Source organism: Microcebus murinus, chromosome 4 (assembly GCF_040939455.1).
Source record: "Microcebus murinus isolate Inina chromosome 4, M.murinus_Inina_mat1.0, whole genome shotgun sequence".
NCBI lineage: Eukaryota > Metazoa > Chordata > Mammalia > Primates > Cheirogaleidae > Microcebus > Microcebus murinus.
The window spans coordinates 54,941,583-54,959,795 of NC_134107.1; the positions used below are offsets into that span (position 1 = coordinate 54,941,583).

General features: G+C 46.6%; 1 protein-coding gene across 1 annotated transcript; it reads right to left on the reverse strand.

Annotated features, from left to right (window-relative positions):
* Positions 1–280: 280 nt before the first annotated feature.
* On the reverse strand, positions 281–11,446 carry CCKBR (cholecystokinin B receptor). Its single transcript, XM_012786558.2, has 5 exons — positions 11,205–11,446; positions 2,527–2,778; positions 2,106–2,355; positions 1,631–1,803; positions 281–1,423 (listed from the first exon to the last, which is right to left on the reverse strand). The coding sequence occupies exons 1-5, from the start codon at positions 11,353–11,355 to the stop codon at positions 885–887; spliced, it is 1,365 nt and encodes a 454-aa protein (XP_012642012.1). The 5' UTR covers positions 11,356–11,446; the 3' UTR covers positions 281–884.
* Between the last annotated feature and the right edge of the window lie 6,767 nt (positions 11,447–18,213).

Below are 18,213 nucleotides of genomic sequence, written 5' to 3' on the forward strand. Positions count from 1 at the left end.
ATTACCAATGGTATCGCTTTGGGAGAATGTGATCAGGAATCACGACGTATCCTAGACATACCACCTCCCAACCCACTCCCAGTTACTATAACGCTGGAGTGTCTGTAGGTACAGGATGACAACCCAGAGAGAACACACACCCAGCCTGAGACCAGGGGCTTTTTGGCAGGGAGTTGTGCACGCACAGGAGTGGGCAGCAGTCGGAAAGGCCTGAGAGGGAGGACACCACACAATTCTTTGCCTCCTCACCTGCCCCCCAAAAAGTCCAGACAGAAACAAATTCCAGGAGGAAGCTAAGTCATTTATTATTTCTTGAAGAGTTTGGGTGAGGAAGAAGGGGGCAGAGCCATAGTCCTTCACTGGAAAGGGATGACGGGATTTTCAGTGCAAAATAGTCAGGGAGGTGTGAGATTAGGCCTGATGGTATTTTCAGTGCTGGTTGAAGAAGGACATTGTGAGGACAAATGCTGGAGACAGCCCGCAGCATCCCAGGAGTCAGTCCTGTGCCAGGCTCCATAACCCCTAAAGGAGTCAGTGCTGTTAATCTATGTTTGTTAGGGGCAGGTCAGCTCTTTCTTGGCAGTGTCCCCACTGTGTAGAAAGCGTTCATTGCTAGGAATGCCGTGTGTGTATCTGTCCAAGGTCAATGCCATATTTCTACAGGCTGGGCTCTGTCCCACGTCAGGAGTATACCTCCTTTCCTGTACAAGGCTCCCTTCTTGTTTCTTCTGTGTCAGGTAAACTACCTTTTTCTGTGCACTGTGGTTAGTCCATGCTGTTGGGTGTCAGTTTCTTGTGTCAGCTGTGGTCAGTGTGTCTTGTGTGTGTCTAGATGGGTCAGTGCTTTCACCTGCCCTGCCTCAGCCCCCACACCCCCCCACCCCTCAGCCAGGCCCCAGCGTACTGATAGTGGTGTAGCTCAGCCTGGACAGGGAGGCAATGGAGGGGGTGGGGGGGTCCTCGTCTGGAAGAGGCCTGGGGCGTCTTCGCGGAGGCCGGGGACAACAGCGGGAGCACGTGTCCAGGCAGGCCTGGCGAAAGCGACGGTGCATGAAGCAGTAGACCAGGGGGTTGACACAGGCCGAGGCATAGCTTAGCAAGTGGATGAAGGAGATTGGGGCACCTGAGAGTGCGCGGTGTGCACCCGGGCCGTCGAAGGCGCGCCACGTGTTGGCACTGTACACTGGCAGCCAACACAGGAAGAAGAGCACAACGATCACCAGCAACATTCGCACCACACGCTTCTTAGCCAGCAGCTTGGCCTGGGTGGGCCGCGGGCCGGGCCCTGACCCAGGAGTGGGCGCCGTCAGCGCTGACAACTCCAGCGCAGGCCGAGAACGCGGAAGTTGCACATAGCAGCCATCACTGTCCTCGCCAGCCAGGCCAGTCTCAGGCCGGCAACGCCCGTTCTGGTGGACAGGGCCTGCGCACAGAGAGTGGGCAGTCAGGGCAGAAGCCAGAGTCCTCCCAAAGTCCAGCCCAATCCCCACCTGACCATCTCCGCCCTTCCCCTGCCACCGCGCCGCCTCAGCCCTATTTCTGGCCTTCTTCTTGCACCCCTTTCGGCCCCACCCACTCTAGTAGGCCCCACCCCCTTTCCAAAGCTCTGCCTCTCCTGGATTTCACCCACCTGGTCCAGCCCCGCCCGGCAATCCTCCTTGGCTTCGGACCCGGCTTTGGTTCTCGCTGTCACTGTCACTGTCAAAGCGAAGCCCTAAGTAGAGCTCACGGGAGATAAGCCCATAGGCCACGGCCATGACCACACCCGGGACGAAGAACAAGAGCAGCAGCAGCAGCACCGACCTGGAGACGGACAGAACACAGCCCAGTCACGCGGGTTTCTGTCCGTCTCTAACCACAGGTGGCGAAAGAGCCAAGGGTTGGTGTTTCTAGGGCTGTGGCCAGGTACCTGAAGTAGGAGTAGGGTTTAGGGGTGCTGCTGGGAAGGGCTAGAGAACCGGGTAGGGACCCCCAAGGTGGTGGATGCGGAATGGGAATTGGCGTGGCGGTCCTTGCAGCAGCTAGAGGCAAGTTCTGGGAATGGTCGTAAGCATCTGATGAAGATGGAGAGGGGATTTCCTTGGATAGGTTGTGGGCACCCTCACCAGGTCTGGCGGACCCGCGCACTGGGCCAGCGATGCACGCACTGCAGCACACGAGGCCCCACGGGCTGCACGACGGTGTACACAGGGTAGGGCACCATGAGCAGTCCCGACAGCAGCCACGTGGCTACAATCACTCGAGCCGCGTGGGAGCGCGTCTGCCACACGCGCGCCTGTAGCGGTCGGCAGATGGCGCTGTACCGTTCCAGGGCGATGGCTACGAGGCTCAGCGTGGACACACTCACAGACACCCCTAAGCGAGGGAAGAGGAAGGAATCACCTAGGAAACTTGCACTATACACTCGCCAGTGTGACTTCCTCCATCCCTCCCCACCCCTCCACCCCCGCGACTGGGAAAGACCCCTACATCCGGCTAGGACTTGAGGAGGGGAGGCAGGGGTGGCAGGGCGGTTGTGTCGCTCACCCATGAGGTAGGAAACCGCCTTGCAGATGACTGTGCCAAAGATGAATGTGCCCATGAGATTGGGCAAGAGGGTGAAGGGCATGCAAGCCACAGCCAGCAGGAGGTCGCTGACTGCCAGTGAGAGGAGGAAGGCATTGGTGACAGTCCTCAGGCGGCGGCTCAGTCCCAGGACCACGATGATAAGCACATTGCCGCCAACGCTCGTCAGGAAGATCACCGCGTAAAGCGTGACTCTAATGGCCAGCTCCAATTCTGGGCAGTAAAAGGGAGAGGTGGCAGTAGGGGGTCAGCAATCACTCAGCGAAACCCCCATCCTACTTAAACCCAACCCTCACTACCCACCCAGATCTCTGCATCCCCCACCCATGATCTACTCAGTAAAGTGAATTCGAATCCTTTACCCTTCTAATCCCTTGAGGCTCAGCTAAATTGGCCTAAGTCTACTCTTCCTTAAGAGAGCCTGTCTCTTCTCAAGGTTTATTTCAAATCCTTTCTTCTCTTTGCAGCCAAACTTCTTGAAAGGATATTTGTGTTTTCCCATTCACTGAATCCATTACAATCCAATGCTCTGTACCCCATCACTGTTTGGACACTTCTCCCCAAGGACACCAATCTTTAATTGCCAAATCCAAAGGTCCCTTCTTAGCCTATTCTATTTGACCTCCCTGTAGCATTTGACACTGTTGACCACCCACTCACTGCATTTTGAATCATGTCAGATTATGTCCTCATTCTCTTAAAAAAGCACCCAAACCCTTAGCTCTCTACTACCTATGACCCCTTGGCATGTCATCAAGATCCTCTGAGAACGGCCTTCCTCCTCCTCCCCCCACCTCCTCCATGCACTGTACCTACTTAAGCCACTAGATGACTCAGTTTTTTGAATGCATCATGTGCACTCGTGACTTCCTCCCTGCTCAAGTTGGTTTCTCAGCCTGGAATACTCTCTCACCAACCCTCCTCCCCACTTCCATCCCCCATCACAAGCTTATTTTCTGTAGCTGGTAAATTCCTATTCACTCCTTGTCTATTGAGACTCAAATTGACTGCCATCTCTTCTGTAATGCCTTTCTGGACACTTCATTTGGTATTAATCTCCTCTTCTTCTGACCCATGCATGCTCCTTATACAACTATTAGAGCCCTTTGTACTTTCTGCCTTGTGTTTTAATTATCTCCAAACAGTCATTCTCACTTAACAAACATTTACAGAGGACTGTCTTTGTGCCAGGCACTGGGGACAAAGAGATGAACATGACAAACTCCCTGCCATCTGAGAGCTCACATGGAGAGAAAAGCTCAGATACACAAACAGGTAATTGCCACATGGTATGATAAGGAGTGAGACTGGAGGATGTACGAGGTGCTGTGGGAGCTCACAGGGGGGCACTAGTGTTGCTGAGAGTGGCAGAGGGGCTGGGAGGCTGATCCCATTTGTTCGTGTCATTGTCTATTGAAAGATGGATTCATCTTTGGACCTCCATATCACAGGCAAGCAGATCTGGACTGAATTTCCCATACCCATGGCTTCAGCATGAGGGAGACTGGCACCCAGGGAGAGAGGGCAGGGGGCAGAGCCTCCCAAGTTGGGAGGAGGGAAGGGATCAGAGCTGTAGCCCTCTCTTCCACAGCCCCATACGTGGGTTGACTCTTGTCTTAGCTCCTAAACTGAACTACAACCATGTGCCGCATAACTATGTACCAGTTAACAACAAACTGCCTATACCTATGGTCCCCAACCCCTGGGCCACAGACTGGTGTTGGTCCGTGGCCTGTTGGGTACCCGGCTGCAGAGCCCCGTCACCACCCCTCTCACCCCTGTCCATGGAAAAATTGTCTTCCATGAAACTTAGGAATGGTGGGGTCTGGGGGGGACACACAGCAGGAGGTAAGCTAGTGAAGCTTCATGTGTATTTACAGCTGCTCCCCATGGCTGGCATCACTGCTTGAGCTCCACCCATCCCCCCAAGAAACCAGTTCCTGGTACCAAAAACGTTAGTAGTAGGGGGTTCAGCCCTCTACTAGCATAGCTAGTTATATGACAGTGTACTCATAAGATTATAATAGGGCTGAAAAAAAAATCCTATTGCCTAGTGTAATGTCAAGGGCAACACATTACTCATTGAGTGTGTGGTGATGCTAGTGTAAACAAACCTACTGCACTACCAGTCTTATAAAACTCTAGCACGTATAATTAGGTACAGTACATAATACTTGATAGTGATAATAAATGACTATGTTACTGGCTTATGTATTTACCATACTATTTATCATTATTTTAGAGTGTACTCCTACTTATTTAAAAAAAGTTAACTATAAAACAGCCTCAGGCAGGTCCTTCAGGAGGTGTTTTAGAAGAAGGCATTGTTATTATAGGAGATGACAGCCCCATGCATGTTATTGTCCCTGAAGACCTTCCAGTGGGACAAGATATGGAGGTGGAAGACAGTGATATTGATGATACTGTCTCCATGTAGATCTAAGCTAATGTGTGTGTTTTTGTCTTAGTTTTTAACAAAAAAATGTAAAAAGTAAAAAAAAAATTTAAAATAAAAAAAGCATATAGAATAAGAGTATAAAGAAAGACAATATTTTTGTACAGGTGTACAATGTATTTGTGTTTTAAGCTAAGTGTTATTATGAGAGTCAAAAAGTTAAAAAAATTTATAAAGTAAAAGTTACATTAAGCTAAGGTTAATTTATAATTGAAGAAAGAAAAATATTTTTAAAAATAAATTTAATGTAGCCTAAATGTACAGTGTTTATAAAGTCTACAGTAATGTACAATAATGTCCTAGGCCTTCACCTTCACTCACCATTCACTCATTGATTCACCCAGAGCAACTTCCAGTCCTGTAAGCTCTACTCATGGCAAGTGCTCTATATAGGTGTACTATTTTTTAAAAAAATCTTTTACACTGTATTTTTACTGTTCCTTTTCTATGTTTAGATATGTTTAGATACACACATACTTACTATTGTGTTACAATTGCCTACAGTATTCAATACAGTAACATGCTGTACAGGTTTATAGCCTAGGAGCAATACACTATAGCCTTGGCGTGTGTCAGGCTGCTATACCATCAAGATTTGTATAAGTACACCCTATGATGTTTGCACAACAATGAAATTGCCTGACAATGCATTTCTCAGAACATATCCCTATCATTTGGTGATGCATGACTGTATTTTCTCATAACAATAACCAATTTATTTAGAAGTTGTTGTAGCCATCAAAGAAGTGTTATTTATAAGATATTTCCAAACCAAACTCAGCAGTAAGATTATTTGCTCAGGACCACACAGCTAGTAAAGGGCTGACTCCAAATAGAAGCTAAGTCTCTGGATCCCTAAAATGCTTTCCCTCCTACTGCTTCCTGGCTGCTCTGTCATTCATCATGCTGCCTCCTTCTCTCAATCAAATCTCAATCTATATGCCTCTTTCTTCCTCTCTCTATACTCAATCCTGGCATTTCACTGTTTATGTTTAACTCTCTGTCTTTCTCACTAGACTATGAGCCTCTTGAGGATGGGGCAAGGTCCGTCTCATTCTCCAGTTTATTCCTAGCATTCGGCATAATGTCCAGCACATAGGAGGCAGTCAACACCTGATTGTTAATGAATCTTGAGTGAACTTGCCTTTCGAGAGAGAAATGCACCTGCTTCTTTTCTCCTCATCCCTCACCTCTGTGGAAATACTCCATCATGCTCTCTCTCTCTCTGCCTCTATCTTTTGGAGACACACCTTGGAAGATCCTTGGAGGGTCAGTGACAGGCTACAATTTGGGATGCATAACTTTTACTTTTATATACAAACCATCTGTATCTCTTTTGGAAGCTGGAACCTTCTCTGTAGGGAGGGATTATGGAAGGCTTATATGTGACAAATTTGAGAGGAGTGTGTGTGTGTGTGTGTGTGTGTGTGTGTGTGTGTGTGTAGGGTAAAATAAAGAACCTTTGGGAGGGAGGTCTCTGTGAGGGAAGTCCTTGGTCTCAGAAAACAAGAGCTGGTGGTCTATCTGGCACTCTTGGTGTCTCTTCCAAGACATCATTGTCCTCCTACCCCATCCCCCACCTCTTTAATCTCTCTAGTTCCATCATCTCTTCCACATCCTCCTCTGGGTGTTTCTCTTCAACTGATTCTTGATGCAGTTGCCACATCTCAAGTTAGTACATAACTCTGAAGTGTGAAAAGTACATTTCTCATCCGTCCATCCAGCTGATGTGCCCCATATGTGTGCCCTTGAACTGATTAATAGCTAACTGTGAGGGACCAGAAAGATGAAGCTAACTCTTACCCTTATGAAGTTTCTAATCTGCTTGGGGACTCCTGAAAATTAGAGGACAAAGTCCCAGTAAAAAGGACCAAAAACCATACAGTGCTTTGCTGTTTTACTGGACATTCCTAGTTATTATCTTATTCCCAGCCACCACAATCTCTCCAGGTCTTTACTGTTGAACAGTTAGGAGACGTGAAAAATTCTATAAAAGCAATCTTAGAGCCTGGCGTTTTGGGAGAAGGAAGGATGGATGAATAGATAAAGCACAGGGGATTTTTAGGACAGTAAAACTATTCTGCATGATAGTGTAATGATGGATACATGTCATTATACATTTGTCAAAACCTATAGAACTGCACAATACAAAAAGTGAACCCTAATGTAAACTATTGAATTTAGTTAATAATGTATCAATATTGGCTTATCAATTGTAACAAATATATTACACTAATGCAAAATACTAATAATATGGTAAAATCATGTGTGTGTATGTGTGTGTCTGAGGGTATATGGGAACTCTCTGTACTTTCCGTTCAATTTTTCTGTAAACCCCAAACTGCTCTAAAAATAGTCTATTAATTTTGAAAAGTCACATGCACATGAAGTAAATATTAATGTGTGTGTATGTGTGTGTGTGTACATCCATGTGTATTTGTGTGTTTGAATATGAGTGACTGCAGTGGCTTCAGTGATCGGGAACCTAGGGCAGGGGTGGAAGGATGGGAGACAGCACCTCCTGGGGTACAGCCACTTGAGCTTTGATAGTCTACCTGTGGGTATCATCTTCCTGGGGATGTATTTGTTCTATCCAGATGATGGCAGGAGAAGTAAGAGCACAACATTCCAGACAGCATGGCATAAAATGAAAACCAGGCTTTTCTAAGAAAGGATTCTACAGAACACTGACACTGCTGATGCCTTGAATTCTGCCTTCCACTAGCATGTTGGATCTGGTCACCCCCACACACAGACATCAAAGACATGTCTCTTTAGTAAGCACGGATCACATCCAACTGACTGTGCAATAGCTGGGTGAATAGGGGACATCCAATTGTCAGTGGGTACCAACTGAGGGAGCAAAAGCAATCTACAAGGGTATGTAGAGTAAGCATTGGGTAATGCTTTAGTCTTTGAAATAATACACGGGTGGGCAAAAGTAACACTTCTGTGGGCAATATCTGGAGAAGGCTAACATCTACATGTCTTTAGGCAATATCTGATAGAGTGTGGGTTATATTTAAGTTTAGGTAATATTGGAGTAAGTGTTGTAACATTTGAAAGAGTAAGGGTAATATCCAACTCAATAGATAACATCTCATTTTGTAGGTGTCATCTTCAGGAAGTATGGGTTACATTAAGAGGTCTTTATGTGAACAGGGGAATGGCTGAGTGAGCAGATATAATATCTAAGTATGCATGGGCAGTATTTAAGTGAGTATGGATGTGAGATGTTAGCATGTCAAGATATTAATCTGAGTAAAATAACTAAGCATCTGAGTGAATTTAGGTAATAGTTGAGTCTTTATGAGTACTATATGAATATGTGAGGGTAATGTCTGTGATTTTAAGGGTAATATCTACAGAAGGGTTACTTAAGTGGGCATAGGTAATATCTGATTGTGTGTGGATAGTAATAAAATGGAAGTGAGTAGTATTTGATGGACGGGTAACATTTAAATGACTGCGGGCAATGTCAAAGTGAGGATGGTAACATCTGTCTTTTTCTGGGTAGCATCTGAGTGAACATGGGTAATATTCAAACCTGTGTGGATTACATAGGAATAAAGTGGTAACATCCAAATTTTTATGGTAACATTGAAGTGAGCCTGAGTAACATATGCATTGTGGGGTTAGTACCCGAATGGGAGTGGTGAACAATGTCTCTGTGTGTAACATCTGAGTGTCTGGGTAACATCCACATGCACATGAGCACTGACATCCAGGCAAGTGAGGCCAATTCTTACACCTGTGCTCTGAATTGCTTTATGTCCTGCTTTCTCAGGGGCCCTTGCTCTATTGACTAGCCACTTTCTCATCTGTACCTCCAAACTTCCTCTCTCTTGGCCCATTATCCATCAAAAATTTTAAAGTGCTCTTGTTTCTATTATACACACACATCCAAAAGACAAACCTACATTCACATCCCCTTCTTCCTCAATTCCATGCTATTTTTGACACTACTTTTCTGTCTCTCTCCCTCTCCCTCCCAAACTTCTTGAAAGTTTTGTCTACACACCTGGTTCACTCCTCATAACCCATCCCACCACTGGTCCAGTCATCAACCTATGGTAGTCAGGCCTCAATACCCACGGCTTCTCCTAAGAATGTCCTTGTTATTGAACCCAAAGGATGCTGTTCTGACTCTCCTATCAGTATCCGACATCTGTTGGCAGCATCTGACATCACTTACCTCACCCTTCCTGAAACTCTCTTTTCTCTTGCCTTCTGGAAGAATGTAGCTCCTGTCTCTGATGGTTCAGGGACTCTCCTTCCTCTGCCTGGTTTTTAAATATTGGTCTTCTGCAGGGTCCTGTCCAAGGACCTCCACTCTTCTCATTCTACACAATCTTTTATGATATTATCTATTTGTATGGTTTTTACCTCCTCTAGGCAATGACCTTTCAAATCTGTATTTCTACCTCAGACCTCTCCTGTAAGTCCCAGAGCCCTGGAATCCATAGTTTACTGGGTAACCTCACCCGGATGTCCCACCAGCATCTAAACTCAGTGGGTTCCAAACTGAATTTATAATCCTGTCTCCCAAACCTATTTCTGCTCTTTTGTTATCTTCCTCATTGTATAAAGAAGCGACATCCATTCAATTGTTCAAGGCAGAAACCTGGATGTCATCCCTTGACCTCTTCTGCCCTTTCTGCTTCTAATCAATTGCTAAGTTCTATTGATTCCATTTCTAGCAGTGGCTCTCAAATCCATCTACTTCTCTCCATCCTCACTGCCAGTACCTTTGTCTAAGCTAGCACCATCTTTCATTCCAACCAGTGTAATATAGTAACTTTCCAAAGTGTCCCCCTGCCTTCCATCTCATGTCTCCCAGTCCATCCTCTGCACTACAGAACAAATCCTGGCAACACTTCATATAGCCCTCAGAATAAAATCCATACTCCTTAGCCAGGTCTCTCATGCTTTCTGAAAACCTGCAATTCCCTACTTAATTATCTGTCTCCTCCACTAAACTCTGAGCTCCATGAAGTAGGAATTGTGTCAATTTTGTTCAACTTACATCCTCACTGCCCAGCACAATTTCTCATTCAATAAATATTTGTCGAATGATAAACCTAAGTGAAAGTGCGTAACAACTAGGCTGAGAAAGCATAGATTATTTTGTGGGGTAAATAAATACTTGGATTACAATTTATTCCAACTTTCCCCTCTTGAGTTTAGAATGATTTCCTCCTGCTTAATATTGTTCCCTTACCTAGAATTCCACTCCTTCCTTTTCCACCCACTGAACTCTAACTTCAAGACCCAGCTGCCAGGTTCTATCCTTTGTGAAGTTCTCGGACTCCATCTTCTTTGGGTGCCAACAGTTCAGATTCTCTCATGGGACTTCCATGCCTACCGTAGTTTTCCATCTGCTTGTTTCTCCTTTGCACTTGACTATGGACTAAAGAGGGTCCAGACTGGGTCTAGTTCAACCCTGTGTCCCCAGAACCTAGCTTAGGGACTACAAGCCTAGGGCTTGGGAGAAGGCTTAGAAAGGACTTGCAGACATTACTTGGAGACTGAACAAAAGAAAGCACAGAGCCTTGAGAACTCCAGCGTGGGAGGCAGAGGGGTTTGAGGATGAGTGAAGTGGAGACAGGCAGCTCTAAGGAGCATCCCCATTGTTCAGCCAAATTCCGATTTGAAGATCTTTTTTGGGAAGGCTGAGGGTTAGGATGGAGGACACAGGAGATTATAACTCTAACTTCCCATTCAGACCTTTCAGAGTGCTCCTTCCCTCAATCAGCCCCCTTCTTCTCCCAGTCTTGCCTGTTTCTCCCTTCCCGTGCCTGCTGTGGCTCTGTGAACTGAATCTAAAAGGAAAAAAGAGATCTGGAAGGGTTGGCAAGAGGAGGTCCTTGCCTCCCAATGGTCTGTGTCTAGGAGGCGGCTGTGCGTTGGGGTGTATGCTGTGTTCTGGGGTGAGCAGGAGCTCTGGGTGTGACCAGGGGACCAGGACGTGAAGGAGTTCTAACTAGGTGGTGTGAAGCTGTGATGGAGTTGTAAGAGCTGTGGGGGTGAATATGCGAGGGGGAGCGGTTTGGAGGCTGAGGGAATACTATGAGGGGGATGGGGTGGGCATTTGAGGGGGTAGTGTAGGGATCATGAGGGCTCTGTTAGTGTTATGGGGTGCAGTGATGAGGAGCTTATGGAGGGGGCTGAGGGAGGCACCCACCTCGTGTCCCGGCTCCGCGGATGCGAGGGGGCTCGCAGCTGAGGTTGCCCGCACTGCTGCTGTTGAGGAGATGGCCACCTGGGCGGCACAGGGAAGCCCCGGGCCCGGGTCCGGATCCAGGCACGCTGCGGTTCAGCTTTAGTAGCTCCATGGCCCCCGCCGAGCCTGTCGCCTTACTCAGCTCGGCCCGGCTGCCTCCCACCGCGGCTCCACCTGCTCACGCTAGGATTCCGGCTCAGGCTCCCGCCCACCCCACTCCGCTCCCGGCTCCCCGCCTGGTCCCCGCCCCCAACCCTGGCCCCAGCCCCTCCACTCCCTCTCCGCTCGCTCAGCCTAGGTCCCCGTCCCTTCCCTGCTCTGCTCCGTCTCGGTCCCCCCAGGTGCCTCTCCGCCCCTTCTCCCGCTCCGGAGTTACACGCCTCCCTGTGTAACTGTTCACCAGGATCGCCCCCTCCCTAGACCTCTCCTGTCTTCTCTTAGAGATTTCTTTCCTGCCCACCCCTCTTTACCAGCGCTCCCGATTCCTGGGAATTCGTGTGTGTGTGTCTGTGTGTGTGTGTGTGTGTGTGTGTGTGTGTGTGTGTGTGTGTGTGTGTGTTTACGCGCGCGCGCTGGCAGCGTAGGAAGGAGTGTAGTAGGGTGGGATAGGGAGCGGCTGCTGCGGGGTCCAGCATCTTTCTCTGGTGTGTCAGGGGACGTGGAGGTGGCGTTGGAGACCAGGTCTGCGTGCGTCACCGGCTGCGGCCAAGGTGCCTTAGCCTACGCTCAGCGCCGCGTTTACCGTTCTGTGCTGCAGTGGCCGCAGTGACCGTGACACTATCACTACCGTAGTTCCCTTCAGCTCCTCGCCGTGGGGCTGGGGTAGCCCCTGCATGTGCCCCCGCACCTTCCACTGTCTATCTGAGGCCCAACACCCAGACTTCCACCTAAGGCTCCCAAGGAACCTTCAGCAGCGGGGCCGGGGCGGGGCACACGCGTCCACAGGGAAGCCTGGGCAGGGGAAAGGGCTGCTGGAAGGAAGAGTCTGACTTGGGTGTTGAGGGCGGCTGGGGGTGGTGGCGAGAACTGCCCGGGATAAACCCAGGTGAGGTGAGGGTGGGGTGGGGTTCCAACCACAGCCAGGAGCAGGCAAAAGAGGGGAGGAGGCAGCTGGCTTTCTCAGTGGTCTCCAGGCAGCGCCCACCCCCACGCGACACGCCGACACTCCCTGTTTGCTCTCAGAGCACATGGAGCCGCCTGTGTAGGGTGCCCGGTTCCCACGAGAGGGGGCTGGAAGGGGACTGGGTCACTGGGGTGCAGCAGGAACAAGGCTGAGAGATGGGCCTGCGGGACTGAAGTGAGTTCAGCTTTTCGGGGAAGGGCTTGCTTTTTCTACTATTTCAGCCTTGCTCCCTATCCATTCTCAATTCTAAAGAAACTCTAATACCATGTGAGATTCCAGCTTCTGGTTCCCAGCAGTAGCTGTAGGAGATAGGGGCATCGGTGAAAGAGCAGATTAGAGGATGGGGTCTGAGTTTATGGGGAATTCGGAGAGCCCTTATCCAATCTTTTGGAGAGGACCTGGTCCAGCCAGCACTAAGTTTATAGGGACCGAAGCATTGAAGGAGGGTGTAAGCCTGGGGTGAGTGTGGATGTCATCACCTGCTTCCCCCGCCTCCTGGCACTGCCTGTCTTGCCCATCAGAGAGCCCTGCACCAGAGGAGCTTGACTTGCTGTTTGTTCAGCTGCAGCACAGGTGGATCGTCAGATAACCTGCTGGATTTTTCCCACATTGCATGGTGGTAGGATGTAGGGGCATGGGAGCAAAGGAAAATGTAGGAGAGAGAGGAGTGGAAATAGAAGTAGACAGACATTCACTTATTCAGCAAACTATTTTCCGGTTACAGGGCTGTGCAGTAGTTGTGCAATACAGTCTGTCCCTGAGTAGCACCCACTCTAATGGGGATTTTCCCAAGTAAATCAATGATTGCAATTTATGGTTGCTAACTGCATCCACCAAGATGTGTACAACAGAAATTTAGGAATCACTCTTGATGCCTTGCTTCCTTATGCTCCTTTTCGCCTGTTATGGCGGCTGTGACACAAATGTTAGACTCCTTTTCAAAAATGAAGACTTTTTTCTCCAGCCACTGAGACTGCTGCTGAAGGGTGGTGCTCAACTGTCAATCGCTTTCAGGAGTTGCCTAGCACAAGAAAGCTGGCTCATTCAAGGTCATGTTCCCTTTCTGGGGCATCCTGTATCCAGTGACTAGTCAGCACAGAGGTAGAAAGGTTTAGTCCCCTTACCCCGATGGAGGACAACTCTGAAAGATGTTCACAACTCCAAAGTTCCTCATGGGGTTCACTGAAGTCTTTGTTGGGACTGAATTACTGCTCAGCTTTTCCTTTTACCCAATCCTATTTTCATCCTCTTTCTTACACAGGTGTTGACTCCAAGAACACTCCTTAGTAAACATCCTTCACAGTAATCTTTGTTTTAGAGTCTGCTTCCTGAGGAACATAACTACATCACTCCCATATTCAATCAATCACGAAGTCCTGTTGATTTTAGCTACTGAGTGTTCCTTGAATCCGTCTGCTTGTACATCGACTGACATTACCCTATCCTTGCACTACTCTCCTACCCTCCACCTTATAGCCAGAGTGATATGCTCAGAACCCGGGTCTGATTATACCATTCTTCTGACCTTTCTTTTGGGCTCAAGAAAATCTTTTAACAGTATCTACGGAGCCCACATGGCTTGACTCCTACAGACATCTCTAGCCATCTTATTTCAAGTCACTATAGTTCTTGTTCTTTCCACTGTGGAGTCACTGGTCTTTCTTTAGTTCCCCCTCCCTTTTTTTTTCTTTGCTATAGGTCCTCCAGTTACATGGCTTTTGTGTACTCATCCATCTGATCTTATTTCAAGCAACCATTCCTCAGGAATGTGGTGTTTTTTTTGTTTGTTTGTTTTGCTTTGTTTCTTTTTTGAGACACAATCTCACTCTCTTGCCTAGGCTAGACTCAGTGGTATCATCATAGCTCACTGCAACCTCAAATTGCTGGGCTCAGGCTCCTGCCACAGGGTCCAAACTAGATGGGACTGCAGGTGCACACAACTGCACCCAGCTAATTTTTTTTCCTACTTTTAGTAGAGATGGGGTCTTGCTCTTGCTGAGGCTGGCCTTGAAATCCAGAGCTCAAGTAATCCTCCCGCCTTGGTCTCCCAGAGTGCTAGGATTACAGGCATGATCCACCATGCCTGGGCCCTCAGGTATTTTTTCCATGGTTTCCTCCCCTGGGATAGGCAGAATTATAAGATGATTCCCAGTGACTCTCACATTTGTATAATTTTCTTTGAAGTGTGACTAGACCTGTGAACATGATGGGATATTACTCCCATGATTATGTTCTATGGCAAAGAGATTTTGCAGGTGGAATTAATGTTATTAATTCAGTTGACCTCAACATAGATTATCTGATTAGTCCTTACCAAATTACAAGTTTTCTTGCACTGGCAGCAGAAGAGGAAATTAGAGAGAATGGAAGAATGAGAAGTATTCAACACAGTGTAGACGGCTTGAAGATAGAGGGGACAACATGACAAGGGATGCTAGTGGCTGTTGCTGGCTTGAGGATGGAGGAGGGCATAGGACAAGTACCTGAGAGTACCCTCTAACTGAAAGCAGTCCACAGATGACACCCAGCAAAAGAACAGGGACTTCACTCCTTCCCAGAGACTCTATAAGAGAATTCGATCTGGCCAACATCTTGACTTTAACCTTGTGATAGCCTGAGCAGAGAACTCAGACATACTGTGTAGACTTCAGGCCAACAGATGCAAGAGCTAACAAATGTTGTTTTAAGCCACTACATTCATGGTAATTTGTTACAGCATCTATAGAAAAATAATACACCTCTCATCTCAGGAGGCAAGCCATACAAGGAAGAAGTGAGAGCATGGGAAATGTGTTAAGATTTAGAGAGATTTGGAAAGATTGAAGTGGCAGCTAGTGTGGAGAGCAACTTAAAAGGTAGGGTCAATTTGGAGTTCATGAGAATAATTCAGGTGAGAGATGATAGTGGCTTTAAAGTTATGGAGGTGGTGGAGAAGTTGAATCCAAGAGCTATTTAGGAGGTAGAGAGAGTTTAGAGACTGTTTGCATATGGAGAGTGAGAGAGGAAGATAAGATGAAAATGAATAAGGTTTCTGGCAACTGGACAGAAACCAATGATCACCAACTATGTTCCAGGCACATTACCTTTAATTACGTTGAACCTTCATAAAGAACTACAAATTTAGGCCCATTATTATTGATCACTATTTTAGATGAAAAACCTGCAGCCCAGAGAGCTTTTAAGTAACTTTCCCAAAGCCAAAAGCTACTAAGTGAAAGAGCCAGAATTCAAAGTCAGGGATTTTGGAAATTAGAATTTAGGTGTTCATACTATGCTGCTTCCCAGAATAAGCAGAAGTCTTACTAAATTTCTCTGATCACCTTATTTCTCCCATTTTACACAGTATTTTTTTTTCAAATTTTCTTGACTCATAAAATCCCTAATTTCATCTCCCACCCTGACACACAGACACACACAGCGTCCTTCGCTTTCAATTAACCTAGACTCCAACTTTATAGAGAAAATAGTAACTAGCAGAGAGCAACTCCCACCAGCAAATCTGTTCTGTTTTGAATATGTTGAGCTTCAGATGCCTATTAGACATCTAAGTAGAAATTCTCATAGGAAGCTGAATATACAAATTGTATAAGAAGTAATGCAAACCACAGAATTAGTGAGAGTGTGTAGAATTAGAAGAAATATAGGACCAGGTCAGATTTGGTGAAGGCCATTATTTAAAGCCTAGATAAAGAAAGACCAGCCTGCAAGAGAGACAAAGAAAGAGCAGAGAGAAAGGAGGAAAACAAGGGAGCAAACCATCATAAAAGTTAAAGTAGAACACACTTATAATCCTAGCACTCTGGGAGGCCAAGGTGGGAGGATTGCTTCAGCTCAGGAGTTTGAGACCAGCCTGAGTAAGAGTGAGATCCTGTCTCTACTAAAACTAGAAAAAGTTAGCTGAGCATCGTAGTTTGCACCTGCCGCCCCAGATACTTGGGAGGCTTAGGCAGGAAGATCGCTTGAACTCAGGAGTTTAAGCTTGCAGTGAGCTATGATGACACCACTGCACTGTACCAGGGGTGACAGAGGGGGACTCTGTCTAAAAAAGAAAAAAAAAATTAAAGTAGAAGAGATTCAAGAAGAAAGTGTCAAACTCATTCAAATGCTGCTCCTGGATAAGAAAAATGAGGACTGAGAAATGTGCTCTGAATTTAGCAACCTGGAGACCCTTGGCAACCTTAGGAAGAGACATTTTGGTGAGGTTGTTGAGGCAGGAGACAGGGTGGGTGTACTGAAAACTGGGTGTGACAAGAGGAAGTGGAGTGAATGACTTCAGGCAAATCTTTAAGAAGTGTTAAGTACTCAGGAAAGGAAACAGGATAGAACTAAGGGAGAGTGTGGGATGTTTTTTTTAGGATGGGGAAACCAGATTTTTTTTTTTTTTTTTGGCAGATGGAATTAATCCAATATATAGAAAAGACTAAAGATACAGGAGACAGACAGAGTGGTTAACTGACAATGCAAAGTTCCTGAGAAGGCAGAGAGGTATTATGTTACATGGTAAAGGGGATATGGGAATCAAGAGCAGAAGTGGAGGGTTGTAGCTTTTGATGGAAGTAGAGACTAAATCATGAGAAGAAATTAATAGAAGAGAATGATTATAAGTGAAAATAAGTTATGGCCAACTGGATAACAGCTATATTTCCTAGACTGTCTTTGTAGCTAAGTTAAAAAATGTACTTGATGACTAGAACAGTGACTGTAGGTGGAAGTGATACGTGCAGCTTCCAGATCAAAGTCTTCAAAGAGAAAGGTAGACCTTCTCTTCCTCATTGCCTCTTCCTGCAGGCTCCATGTGGATGTGAGAGTAAGCCAAGTTTGATCATGTAGTGAAGGCAACAGACGAGGGATGGCAGAGTGACAAGACAAAAGGAGTCTGCGTCTCCTATAAACTGTTAAGCCATTTTACCATCCCTGGTACTGCTGCATGAAAAAGAAAGAAACTACAATCATAAGTCCCTGTGATTTTTTCTCTATTGTCATAGCGACCTAATTTTCATCTTAAGGTAGTATATGTGTAGATTTGGTGGGAAACTGCTGTCTAATAGTTTTTATTTTCTCTATTAAGTTGGAGATCTGATTATCAGTGAGTGGTGTGCGTGTGTGTGTGTGTGTGTGTGTGTGTGTGTGTGTATGAAATTGAAATTATAGGAGTTAAGATGGTTTCAGAAAACCACATATAATGGGAGAAGGAAAGTGGATACCAGAGGAATGTAGTAAGAAAATTGGAAAGTATTAAGGGCCCACTTGAGGGTTGATGACCATGAATTTCTAGAGGTATCAGTTTCTCCAGCAGAGCTCAGCTGGTTGGATGCAAGCATGGAGAATGTTGATGGTTCAGTTCATCTAAAGCTGGGATTTTACCAGGTAGGTGGGATGAAAAAATAAAGGGATCAGGGTGAAATAATGGGCCATGAATTCTCAGCTGGTCACGGAGAAGAGAGAACTGTAGCTTAAAGTGACAGAGCCCAAAGTGAGTAATAGGTAGGCACCAGAAAGTTGGTAGTTGTTGGCAATGAGGAAGAGAAGAGGGTAGCATAATGAGTGTGTATGAACTTTAAGGAGCTGGGATCTACTGAGAGTCAAGAAGAAGCATCAGTGAGTACAGGACCCCAACTCTGGTACAAGGTTGTGAGAGGATGAGAAGCCACCCCTTTTTGCAGAAGATGTACCATTTTTAGGAGACTGCTATTTTCGTTAACAAAGGTGTTGGGAAAGTGTTCAATGAAGTTGAGGATATAAGAATTTTCTGAACTTGGAAAAGGAGTTAAAGAGGAAAAAACTTCTCTGAGAAGTTTTCCTTAATCCCACAAGTCTGGGCTAGGTGTCTCTCCTGTGTGCTTCTGT

Coding starts and splice junctions, on each gene's coding strand:
- CCKBR (XM_012786558.2), bottom strand. CDS start 11,355: ATGGAGCTACTAAAGCTGAACCGCAGCGTGCCTGGATCCGGACCCGGG. Junction 2,779..11,204: donor CCGCGGAGCCGGGACACGAG/GTGGGTGCCTCC, acceptor TTTACTGCCCAG/AATTGGAGCTGGCCATTAGA. Junction 1,424..1,630: donor GCCGGGCGGGGCTGGACCAG/GTGGGTGAAATC, acceptor CTCTGTGCGCAG/GCCCTGTCCACCAGAACGGG.